This window comes from Brachyhypopomus gauderio, chromosome 16 (genome assembly GCF_052324685.1).
Source record: "Brachyhypopomus gauderio isolate BG-103 chromosome 16, BGAUD_0.2, whole genome shotgun sequence".
Lineage (NCBI taxonomy): Eukaryota > Metazoa > Chordata > Actinopteri > Gymnotiformes > Hypopomidae > Brachyhypopomus > Brachyhypopomus gauderio.
Window position 1 is genome coordinate 1341194 of NC_135226.1, and position 12904 is coordinate 1354097.

General features: G+C 42.1%; 2 protein-coding genes across 2 annotated transcripts; one reads left to right on the top strand and one right to left on the bottom strand.

Annotated features, from left to right (window-relative positions):
- Positions 1-912: 912 nt before the first annotated feature.
- On the top strand, positions 913-7670 carry nceh1a (neutral cholesterol ester hydrolase 1a). The gene is made up of 5 exons (XM_076976937.1): positions 913-1146; positions 1996-2224; positions 2379-2448; positions 2542-2713; positions 3047-7670. The coding sequence occupies exons 1-5, from the start codon at positions 970-972 to the stop codon at positions 3662-3664; spliced, it is 1266 nt and encodes a 421-aa protein (XP_076833052.1). The 5' UTR covers positions 913-969; the 3' UTR covers positions 3665-7670.
- A 715-nt stretch (positions 7671-8385) lies between these two features.
- msl2a (MSL complex subunit 2a) lies at positions 8386-12814 on the bottom strand. The gene is made up of 2 exons (XM_076975864.1): positions 12066-12814; positions 8386-11942 (listed from the first exon to the last, which is right to left on the bottom strand). Exons 1-2 carry the CDS (start codon positions 12205-12207, stop codon positions 10468-10470), a joined length of 1617 nt encoding a protein of 538 aa, XP_076831979.1. The 5' UTR covers positions 12208-12814; the 3' UTR covers positions 8386-10467.
- Between the last annotated feature and the right edge of the window lie 90 nt (positions 12815-12904).

A 12904-nucleotide genomic window follows, 5' to 3' on the forward strand; every position in this document is an offset into this window, starting at 1 on the left:
GAAACAATATTGCCTCCTCGTGGAGGACTTTGCTATGTGACTCTGAGGACATGACGCAGGGCTTTGGAATCTATTGTTATCTGACATGGCATGCTTGTAAAATATATTTTCTCTGTGTGCTAACAGTGTCCCTGACATTGTTTGAATAAATCTGCCTTGCTAGACTGAATGACCTGGATACATTTGTGTATTTATTTACCCTACAGTTAAACTGACAGTGTGATGACGACCAAGAGCAAGTCTCCATAAGGGGACGTAAAGTTGTCTTATCATTAAAATATCGATAAACTAATTAGAAACAAATGATGAACTGTAAACAAGCTAAAGAGTAAAAAAAAGAATCACACCCACCTAACCAAAATGTTCATAATATGAAACCAATAAACAAAATAAAATAAATACATGCCACATCCCACCTGTACCTGTCCTAGGAATTATGAATATCTCGGACATAATTACAATTGTACAAGTAATAATATAATAATGTTTAAAGGACATATTTATAATTTTATATGCTGTTTTAACATTTGTAGTTTGTAGCATTGCAGAATGAGGGAAAATAATATAAATGACATTTTTAGGTGAAACATCAAAAATTTTAGGCCTAGCTATTCAGTTTAGGATTATTCAAACGAGTGATGATTTATTTACTGACATACATTTCATACGTATTTAATCCAACATTAAACTTTTCGTGTGATTTGATAAAATAGGCGTATGATGATAGAGAATATTAGAGATAGATAATATAATACGCGTGAAATAACCTATGGCTTATATACTGATTATTAAAAGCATCGTGGTAGGCTATTAGATACTTGCAAATTGGAAGAATTATTAGTAAACGTGTCAAAGGACTATATTTCCCAGAGGTCTACAGTTCTACAATCTGACTGGCTGGCTTACCACAATACCAGCAAGTAAAACGAGTTTAAAGAATTGCTCCGTGTGACAGCGTATTATTCTCAGATGGCTAAAACGCACCACGCACCGCGAAGCCATTTCAGCATGAAACTGTTCTGTGGTTTTACCTTGTTATTAACCATTGCCGTTGCCTATTACGTGTATATTCCATTACCCAGCACGATCTCGGAACCATGGAAACTAATGTTGGTTGGTGCAACTTTTCGCAGCGTCACACAGGTGGTAAGTTGTTTTTTTTTGTTTGAGGTGGTTAATTGCTACACTTAAAGCTCACCTCCCAGTGATATAAGTAAAGACACGATTGATCTGTGAAGGTAAACAGGGAATAGATGGTAGTGTTTACAGACAAATCAATAATAGACAGGACAATGACGTATACGCACCTGTAAGATAAACGATGATAGATTCTTACCTGTCTTACGTCAGTACGTTCAATTAGCGTCATTCGTCACAGAGTATGCTGTAAATTGTAGTATTTCATCCATTAAATTTCATCCATTTGTACTTATACTTGTTTGATTACACTGTTAAAAATGTATTCCTTATTATTCATTTTATTAATTCATTAAACTTTTCCCTGTGCGAGCATATTAATCATCATAAACACATGCTTATTAAAACAAAAAGTCAATGGTCAAATCTTATATTATTTATAATTATGTTAGTGTTATACTAATATTTCACAATTCCATATATATATATATATATATATATATATATATATATATATATATATATATATATATATATATATATATATAAAGCGTCCATGCCTCATGAGTTTGTTTGTGAAACTTATATATTCTAGAATATATAAAAAGTAATTAATTCTTGTTCAGACTGCACTGGTGACCCTTGACCAACCTGGCGTCAGTAAACACACAGATGCCTGTTGGGTGCTCCATACTCATGCTGTGTTGCCTGCACTCTTCATCCTGACTGGGTGAAGCCTAATGTTCAGTGCCAGAGTATGAACCATGTCGTAAAGGAGCTGGAACTTTATTGCAAAATTGTTTGTTACTGTTAGGGGAAAGTTCGTTGAAAAGACAGTTCTCTCTGACAATCCCTCAGGCAGACATCATGCAGTCCATCGGGCTGGGACATCACATCCGGATCATCAATTATGCTGTGACCAACTTTGAGAGCCTGATTCCAGTGGACTTCGAGGGTATCCAGAGCCATGACACTGAGTTCAACAGGGTCCCGGTACGCGTGTATGAACCCACGGAGGTGAAGCAGGATACCCTGAGGACAGCAGTCGTATTCTTCCATGGAGGAGGGTGGTCAATTGGTGCTCCTAGTAAGTACCAGTATTCTGTGTGAAAGTGCACATATGTGTTTGTATGGATGTGGGTTTGTGTGTGTGTGTGATTTACATATACTACACATACACATTTTGATTTGTTAAGCTTTGAATGTCTAGTAAAACATGTGTTCTCTTTTTTTACCATGAGAACTTGGATCTTATGACTTGCTCTGTAGGAAAATGGCTGCTGAACTTAGTGCGGTTGTGGTGACAGTGGAGTAAGTCCCTTTTCCAGAAGCCATTTCAGCAGGACTTTTATTCTTGTGTTTGGTGTTGGCCAGTCAGTGTGAAACTGTGTGTTGCGGCTGCAGCTACCGCATGGCCCCTGACGTGCGCTTCCCCGTGCAGTATGAGGATTGCCTACAGGCTGTACTCCACTTCCTGAGCCCTGCGGTGCTGACGCACTACTCTGTGGATCCGTGGCGTGTAGCTGTGTGTGGAGACAGTGCCGGGGGCAACCTGGCAGCCGCAGTGGCCCAGCAGGTCACCCTCCACCCCACTCTCACCCCACTCTCACCCCACCCTCCACCCCACTCTCACCCCACTCTCACCCCACCCTCCACCCCACTCTCACCCCACTCTCACCCCACTCTCACCCCACTTACACCCCACTCTCACCCCACCCTCCACCCCACTCTCACCCCACTCTCTCCCCACCCTCCACCCCACTCTCACCCCACTCTCACCCCACTTTTCTGTCACACCTCACTCACCATTGATTAGTATTATAACACAGTGCTGTGTGTACATGTGTTCAGTGTATGATTGCAGTGCTGGTCTGTGCAGTGATGTTCTCTGTTTGATTGTTTTTTTCAGATTGGAAAGGACAACAGCACTGCTGGGAATGTTAAGCTCCAAGTGTTAATGTACCCTGTGCTTCAGGCAATGGATTTCAACACAGCATCCTATCAACAGAACCTCAACATTCCCATCTTGTACCCGCATCTGATGGCTCATTACTGGCTGGAGTACCTGGGTGCTGACCCTAATCTCATCCACAGCCTTCTGCTGAACAATCACACAGCCCAGGACCAGATCCACGCAGATCCGCACCGCACCAAGCTTGACTGGATGACATTGCTCCCAAAACATATGCAGAAGAATTACAAACCTGTCCTTCCAGTAGTCGGCTCCCCGTCTATCCTGCAGGAGGTACCAGCACTGCTGGACGTCCGAGCCGCTCCACTGCTGGCGGAGGAAGCGGTGCTACGCACGGCCCCTCCTGCCTACATCATGACATGTGAGCACGATGTCCTGAGAGACGACGGCACCATGTACGGGCGGCGGCTGCAGCAGGCGGGCGTCTCCGTCACCCTGCAGCACTATGAAGACGGTTTCCATGGCTGTGTGAGCTTTGCTTTCTGGCCCTTGCACTTCTCTGTGGGAATGCGGGCGGTGGGGGACTACATCGCCTGGCTGCAGGAACATCTGTAGGCTTGTGATCTTCCTCTGCAGTCTGTGTTGTGGGATTCTAAGTAGTTCTGAGTCACAAGATGTTTCTGTGGCGTGGAGAGAGAAACACTCAGAAACATGCAAACACTCAGTTGTTTAGGGGCATCCCCCCATGCTAGCACTAACACTGTTGTTGCACTAACTCTGTTGTTGCACTAACACTGTTGTTGCACTAACACTGTTGTCGTACAACCTCTATTGTTGCACTAACTCTGTTGTTGCACTAACACTGTTGTCGTACAACCTCTATTATTGCACTAACACTGTTGTTGCACTAACACTGTTGTCGTACAACCTCTATTATTGCACTAACACTGTTGTTGCACTAACACTGTTGTCGTACAACCTCTATTGTTGCACTAACTCTGTTGTTGCACTAACACTGTTGTCGTACAACCTCTATTATTGCACTAACACTGTTGTTGCACTAACACTGTTGTCGTACAACCTCTATTGTTGCACTAACACTGTTGTTGCACTAACACTGTTGTCGTACAACCTCTATTGTTGCACTAACTCTGTTGTTGTACTAACTCTATTGTTGTACTAACACTGTTGTCGTACTAATACTTGTTGAGGAGTCTGATCTAACACTTGTTGTTAAGGAATCTGATCTAACACTGTTGTTGAGGAGTCTGATCTAACACTGTTGTTGAGTCTGATTTTGAGGTTTGCGCAGATGATGTCAAGCTGCTGTGGCATCAGTAAAATGTTTCAAATGTGTCATAAAAATTACATTTATTTTCTATTGAATTTATAGCACTGCTGTAAGTGCTGTTGTAGTGCAGATGAGATATAGAGCATAGAGTATAGAGAATTCGTGTATCCACATATTATAGTTCTACTATAGTATTATAGTCAAGTCATGTGGCTTTTTATTGTCATTACATCTGAGTACAGGTACACAGTGTAACGAAATTTCGTTCCTCCGGAACCATGGTGCAACACAAATCAATAGTACAACAGACAACATAAAGTGTGGCAGGGTAGCAGTTCAAGAATGTGCAAAATGTGCAGCATGGGGCAATCTCACAACAAGACATTACAATAAATACAACAGGCCAGAGACAATTAAGACATGATGGTTTCCTGGTTTAGTAGGTTCTGTCGGTCGTAGGAGTGAGTACTGGTCGTTTCTTGTAGCGAACTAACATATGGTCGAGAGTTCGGTTCGGGTTTATGGCAACGAACAAACGAAAAAGAACTGTGTTCTGTTCCCGGAGAGGCCGCTGCGACTGCCATCTTAGTGTGTGTGAGAGTAGAGTGTGAGGGTAGTGAGAGGGTAGAGTAATATAGTAGAGTGTGAGGGTAGAGTAATATAGTAGAGTGTGAGGGTAGAGTGAGAGGATAGAGTGTGAGGGTAGAGTAATATAGTAGAGTGTGAGGGTAGAGTAATATAGTAGAGTGTGAGGGTAGAGTGAGGATAGAGTGTGAGGGTAGAGTAATATAGTAGAGTGTGAGGATAGAGTGTGAGGGTAGAGTAATATAGTAGAGTGTGAGGGTAGAGTAATATAGTAGAGTTTGAGGTTAGAGTAATATAGTAGAGTGTGAGGGTAGAGTGAGAGGGTAAACCAGGGGTCGGCAACCTATGGCACGTGTGCCACCATTGGCACGCCGAGGCACGTGCCACGCTGGACCAGCATCAGCTAAAAAAATTATAAATTAATTAGGGGTGGAACACGATCAAAAATATTAATCGAATTAATCGGAAGCTTTGTAATTAATTAATCGAAATTAATCGCATTTTAATCGCATTTCAGTATTTAACATGAGAAATATTAATTTAAGGTTGAATGATGAATGAATCAATGAACATAATCATAAACTTCAACATCTTGTTTATTTTTCCACCAGTCTACTACATAGACCAATAGATGAGTGCAGAAAACAGTTCAGAACACTTGAAATTCTGACCAAAAATGTTGTTTAATTTTGGGAGTTTTGCTCAGGATATTGGAAGAATGAATTGAAGTAAATCAGAAGATGTTTTTTAATACCATTTTAGATGGTATATTTTTCTTTAATTTCCCAGGCCTCTGCCACAGGGATCTCCATAGTGCCTAGAAGTGGTCTTCTGCATGCTCAAAGCAAATGACTGGATCTTCATCATCTATAGATTCATCATCTATAATATGAGCTGTCACACCAAGATAATTCTTGTTGCTAACAGAGGTCCAGTGATCCCCAGTCAGGGCCACATTTGTGGCGCTCTTCACAATAACCTGTTTTACTTCCCTTTCCTCATCATACAGCTGCTGGATTTTCTTCGACATTGTCTTTCTGGACGGTAGTTCGTAACTTGCATCAGTTGACGCAATGTGCAGCGCTTCTTGTAAGCCATTATCTTCGACCACAGAGAGCGAACAACACTGCAAATATTGTGACGCGTCATGTATAAACGTGTGCGGAGTCGCGCGCTACGGTCACTCGCGAAAGTTTAATCCAGTCTTAATGGTCCAATGAAGTTCATTTAAAATCCAGGGGTGAGTTTCCCAAAACATTCTTAGCGCTAAGTAGCCTACTTCTTAACCTCGTACGTAAGAACGCTTTGAACGTTACGCTAAGAACGTTTTGGGAAACTGACCCCAGGACATTTTCTCACTTAAAAAAACCCGCGACGCCCGGGACAGGATGTGAAATAGTATTTTCAGAAATACTATTTCAGAAATTTCTGAAATAGTATTTATTTCAGAAATACGGAAGTTTGTTCACCCTATCGCACTAGGAATACATTTATCAGATAAGTTATCATTACTGACCTGCGCGTTAGCCCCAACATGTTTTGCGTTAAGGTGGTAACGAAAGGTGGAAGTGCTCCTGTGATAAGCGAACTCTTTCCTACATAAAGTGCAAATAACACTATTTTTGTTTGTACTTCCATCTGGAAGTTTCTTATATTTAAATTTCCCATCCACCAGCGTAGCCTCTTCAGTCATCTCTATCATGCTCATCTTATTGTGCGTCCATATAATCTGTATGTCTAGAACTCGTGCACTGAGAAACATTCCACGGTGCAAGAGTGTCTCATGCGTTAAAATGCGTTAATATTTTTAGTGCGTTAATTTTCCTGTAATTAATTAATCGAAATTAACGCGATAAAGTCCCACCACTAAAATTAATATAAATTATTATATTAATGGATTATACTTTCGCGAGTGACCGTAGCACGCGACTCTGCACACCTCGCGTGAACCTCCGTGAACGGCGGAGGCGTTTATACTTGGCGATCGTTCGTGATATAATACTTAATTTTATAATATATAACTATAAACAAGCATGGGACACTGTGCGAACGCACATTAAATAGACAAACCACATAAGCCCAGAGTGATGACGAGATGAGCCACAGGTGAGACTGATGTTCAGACACAACCACACCCACGAAGACGTCCAGACGTAGACGACATAAACACACGCCCAAAGGGGAGGGGTCAGCGGCTGTAGCATGACAATTCCAAGAACTTTTAAAGGATAAACAATAATCACAATAACGTGATGATAAACAATACCAATAAACAATAAATGTTATAAGAACATGTAAGAAACATGACAGCATTAACATTTTTATTTACTAAATATTTTACAAGGTTATTTACTAACTTTGTAAATCCTGTAAAGCTGCTTTGTGACATGTGTTGTGAAAAGCGCTATATAAATAAATTTGACTTTGACTAAAACAAGTACTTTTAAATAAACAGAAAACTGATGAGTGTGGTTAGGAGTTCAAGAGAAGAGACCAGAATGCTCCAGGATCCTTTCCAAGTCATGATGACACAAAATAAAACGAATGAGAATAATGTTGGTTTTATAACTTATCAGTCTGTAGAAACATTGCATGTCCACGCAGTTTTACATGAGACCCCGAAGCAGTAGTCATGTCTTACATGATATTCATGAATGTAATTAGTCATTATGTAATTAACTTGGGCAAGTTATGAGCAAATTTACAAAACCTCTGTATCCTTCTTTGTAATAAACATATTATTATTACCTCATTATCTCAGCAGTGGTGTGTTTTTATGATTCCTGTAGGTATCCATAAATAGTAATAATTAAATTTCTTATTAATAAAATGTTTTTAAATTTTGACTTTTAGTTGCTTCATTACCCTCATCATTTTTGTGTATAGTATGAAATGTGTAAAACATTTGGGATTCACTGCTGAGACAAAATAATTATCCAAAAATCCAGATATTCATGCTGTAGAAGTTTTTACACAATGCCAAAATGCCAAGGCATTCTATTCAAGAGCCAGATGGTAACAAAATGTTCATTTAGTTCTTGAAAAAAATCTGTTCAAATTAGTGTGCTTATTACACAGTAAACAATGTCTGGGCACATAAATCAGTGTTCTTGATGGTTGGTTCAGGTGTGCTAAGAACTCAGAGCCTAAATGTAGATTATCTGAGAGGTAAAGGCACATCTGGATGAAAACAAAGCGCTCTGGCCCATTATCCAGGAACACTGGTGTCCCTGATGGATCTCCAACAGCTCTTCCTTATTCCTGACAGCTACTGTTGGGTACAGCTATTCTGATCCCTTCCTTCTCCTAATGTGTCTAAAAATCTATTCAAAAGGATTCAGGTGTCCAAGCATCAAAACCTAGACATACACCACTCTTTCCATTTCACACACACGGTTAGGCCAGAATTAACTCAGTTCATCTTTTACTCTCTCAAACACAGCAAAGAACATCACCTCCATCACCACTCCAAATAAAACATTTTATTACAAAAATAAACCCCACAATGCTGAAATATTCATTTGTATTGTCACATTGCACCAATTATTGGCCAGACATTTAAGCATCAATGCCGTACAGTCATAATTGCGATTACAGCTGTGTAAAATTAAGTGTTGGCACATACCTAAGAAAAACTACTCTTAAATGTAAGAAAGAGGAATCAGACACACACTTGAAAAACAAGAAATAAAAAACTATAATTTATTTCTGTAGCATTCCATAATTTTCATTAAAGGTGGCAGTGAATAAACCAGCAACATCAGGTTCCCAGTAATTTAAAAAAATGTTCAAGTAATGACCAACCATAAAAGAATGAAGAATGAAACAATAATAGTTTCCTACACAACACGTTTAAGGTGGCCTAAGATTATTTGAATATTTGGTCAAAGCACTACTGATAGTGTTCCATATATAAAGTTGAGAATTAACCACCCTGCTCAAATACAATACTGAACAGCACAGTGTAACAGTGAGATGTCATTGGCCCTCCTTCATAGCTCAGCATCTGCTCACTGAACAGGAACTGCAGCTGCAAGACCTGCGCAGACACAATCATGAACAGGAACTGTAACTGCGCAGACACAATCATGAACAGGAACTGTAACTGCGCAGACACAATCATGAACAGGAACTGTAACTGTGCAGACACAATCATGAACAGGAACTGTAACTGCGCACACATGAACAGTTTGCAGTGCAGTAGGTGGTCACACTGCGCAGGTCCAAAACCAGAATTACAAAACAAAAACAATATGCACAAAACACACTAGCATTGAAATGATTCTATCGCTTCAAATAAGCTTCTTAGAAATTCTCACCAGCAACAAAATAGCAAACACTCCAGTACTTGCAACCGTAAAGTGTGTGTCCACACTCCTACTTTTGCCTACATTTAGGTGTTTTAGGAAAGTTTCTGAGACATTATGTTGGCATCATGGTGGGAATCAGTTCAGACCAGCTCAATTACCATGTCTCAGAAAGGATTCCTGCAGTATCAGCTTATGGTCTGATTTGCTACGAACAGACATAAGGCTAACAATGGAGGATTATACAAGATCACATTCTCGATTACGTTCATGCAACAACTCTGATACACTAGGCCATGCTCCTTCTGATCAAACTTGCATTCTGCAGAAGGAATGAATTTCTCTTCATTCCCTCCCTAATCAGACTAGGCTTACCTGAACAGGGACAATTCAGAACTTGTAAAATTCACCAATAATCCACCAATAATCCACTGGTTTTTAATGTAAATTGTATTGATCGTTTTCATTTTCTGACTTTAACCCAATAGTTTTACAAAAGCAGAATGGTGAATATCCTCATCCTGACACAACTGAGTGCAAGTGCTGGAATTCAAATAGTTCATCTTACAGTTTACACATTAGTGAAGAACCAGTGACCGTTTGTATTAAAATCAGTCATCTCTTCTTTTAATTAAACAAAAAACCACTTTTTTTTTTTATCTTTAAATTCTAATACACCTTGAGGTATTCAGGATGTGCATATTAAATATTTTCCAAAAAGTTTGTTTTTAGAAAATTGCCAACTACATATCCTTAATACCTGTCTTGCAATATTGAATTATTAAATTATACATATAAAAATACTCATTTAAATCTTATAATGCCATTATGACTAAAGATACTAGGCAGTAGGTATGCATTTGTGGAAATAGTTGGGAGGCTCTTGGTTTGATCATCAATAGAAATCACTGAAACAGATTAAGGGAATTAATGTCTAATAATGGACCCAACAACCACCACAGATTTCTTCACTTTTAGACTGCCACCTTGAGAAAAAAAAACTTTCATTGCTTTACACACTTTCAAAATGAAAAAGAACAAATAAAATAATGCAATTAACAACCACCTTCACACACTTAATACAGTACAGCTGTGAGTATGACAGTTATGGGCTACAACAGCCCAACAGGTGAAAGGAATATTCAGTTAAGCGGAATCAGGACATGACCATAGCTGCCTAACTGCTACCATCCTGTATAAGACAGACACTCTTTCAGCAGAGGCAGCCTTTATCACTAAAAATGCATTTCAATGGGGTCCTTAAAGGTGGCCTCTTTCTCAGGGCTGCCGGAGAGGAAGGAGGCCATGGGTGAGGCTGCAGACAAGCCCAGCACTCCTGCCCCACTGCCTGCACTCATCACTGAGATGCTGGTGAGGTTGATACCCAGTGTGAGCCGTGTCTGCTCCAGCGCCTTCTCCGGCACGGCGAACGCCTCCAGCTTCTTCTCGCCATTCGCCATGTAGGAGTTCTGGCAGCCGCGGCAGATGCAGTCCAGGCAGGCTTTACGGTTGGAGTAGCACGGACAACGCTGCCCCCTGCAGGTAAGGACACTTGGGTTCTGAGTGGCCCTGCCACACTTGCAGCCTTTCTTCTCCTGGGACTTTTTGTACACCACTTTGGTGGGGTTTCCGGACAGAACCCTGTCCCTGTCCTTGGCCTTAGCCTTAGCGGTTACCACTTTAGCCTTTGAAGGCACCTTTTTAGGGCCAAAGTCGTTGTTCTTCTGAACATTCTTAGTGGAGTCCAGCAGGGTTCTGTTGGCATCCAGAGCTTCACCCCTGGGTACTGACATGGGCACACAGTGCACTCTTGGCACAGATGCTGCTTGCGGTGGCACAGTGGCAGCCACACGGGGTTTCTGCATGAAGCAGGCGAGGGGCAGAGGCTGCAGCATCTCACTGTCACTCTCCGACCGCGAACGCTTCCGGCACAGCCGGACCTTCCTGTGGGCCGGGGCCAGGCAGGTGATGCCCGTCTGAGGCTGCTGGGGGTGATCGGGGGACACAGCGCCACTGGTTGCACTCTGGCAGACCTGCTGACACAATTCAGCCTCGCTACAGCTCACACAGGCTGACACTTGCGGCTCGGCCTTGGCACAATCAGACTCCAGGCTGCCAAGAACCTCCATTTTACTCAGGAGGACAGGTATGGTGGAAGCAGTCTGTCTCCCACCACTGTCTGAGATGTTTGTAGATGTTTGCTGTGGTGCAGTGAGACCACCATTGCCAGGGACTGCCACTGGACTACATGAGTCTAGTTCAGATTTTATGTTCTTGGAGGAGGGCATACATTTCCTCTGCTCACCCGAAGACACACCACCGGAATCAGCCTGGCTTAAGCAGTTTGCCACTGTTTTAGGCTGACTGTCAGTAGTATTATATGTCTGCTGTGGGAGATTCATCCTGGGCTCTTCCAACACACCAGACTCCATGTGCTCATCTCTCACTCCAAGCACGTCCTCCACCATGCGCATCACTTCTTCATACCCCGGGACCCGGGCTGCACTCTTCTCAGCTGCTGCGATGTATTCACACAGACTCCTGTAACACTCCACCAGCACCTGAAGCTGCTTGTTCTCATCAAACTGTTGCTGGTTTCTGCCGCAGCTGCATTGTGGCTTCAGCTTTACCATTTTGCCTTTACAGCCTCTGCAGACGAAGTGTTGGCAGGCAGAAGTATGTGGTGATACAGGATCCCGGAGCAGATTCCCTGTTATTGAGAGGCATGCCAGAGATTCACTTTTAAGATAAATCCATTGTAAAATCTAGGAAACATTAAAATGGTTATATAACTCCAAGAGCATGCAATGTTATTTTTGTTAAAGTTACCTACCACAGACAAGACAGGAGAGGGAGTCTCTGAAGAACGGTAGGACGTTAAAGAGCTCTCCGTAGGACTCTGGGGCTTGTGAGTCACACTGGAGCATTGCACGACACGCCGACACATACAGCGCGGTCGCGTTTACTGGGTTCATTTTGCGCAGTGAAACAGATGGGAAGAGCAGGTCTGGTGGTTAAAGCGAACGCCGATGTGTATGTTGGAGTTCAGCGAGATTCCCAGTGTACGGCGATACAGACGCATTCAACCTGGCTGGACTCCACACGAGCGACGTGCACAAGGAAATCCCAACATGACTTACGGGTCGGAAAGACAGTCGGAACCGTTTGATCAACATACCGACGTGTAACGTGATACCGTGAACTAGTGGGAGCTCTTCTCTCAACCACCACCCTGAACACGACCGGATCATTTATGATCATTAACGGATCATTTATGATCATTAACGGATCATTTATGATCATTTACGGATCATTTATGATCATTTACGGATCATTAACGGATCCGCTGATCTGGATCAACAGAGCCGCCGCGCGCACTATCGTTCGTTAGCTAGCAGTACTGTCGCACAAGGTTTAGCTTAGCAACAATCTTTTCTTATTAATATAGCCACAGTGATAAACGTTTCACGTTTTGAACCTGACAGGCGTCTCTTCTGTGTTAACGTGTGTTACGGATGTTCAGCGAGGTTAAACTGGCAGCTTCGCTCTTAACTCCACATACTGTTGACTTCCACCTCGCGCGCGGACGAGAGGAAGAAGAGCGCGTGAGGAGAGGCGCGTGCCCGCTACCGCCCCCTGGTGGCCGCCAGGACTCATCGACCACAAACACGT

Excerpts from the sequence above, each read along its gene's own strand:
- nceh1a (XM_076976937.1), top strand. The coding sequence starts at position 970 with ATGGCTAAAACGCACCACGCACCGCGAAGCCATTTCAGCATGAAACTG. Across the intron at positions 2,449-2,541 it reads GCGGTTGTGGTGACAGTGGA|CTACCGCATGGCCCCTGACG; the intron begins GTAAGTCCCTTT and ends TTGCGGCTGCAG. Across the intron at positions 2,714-3,046 it reads CAGCCGCAGTGGCCCAGCAG|ATTGGAAAGGACAACAGCAC; the intron begins GTCACCCTCCAC and ends TGTTTTTTTCAG.
- msl2a (XM_076975864.1), bottom strand. The coding sequence starts at position 12,207 with ATGAACCCAGTAAACGCGACCGCGCTGTATGTGTCGGCGTGTCGTGCA. Across the intron at positions 11,943-12,065 it reads CCTCTCCTGTCTTGTCTGTG|GGAATCTGCTCCGGGATCCT; the intron begins GTAGGTAACTTT and ends TCTCAATAACAG.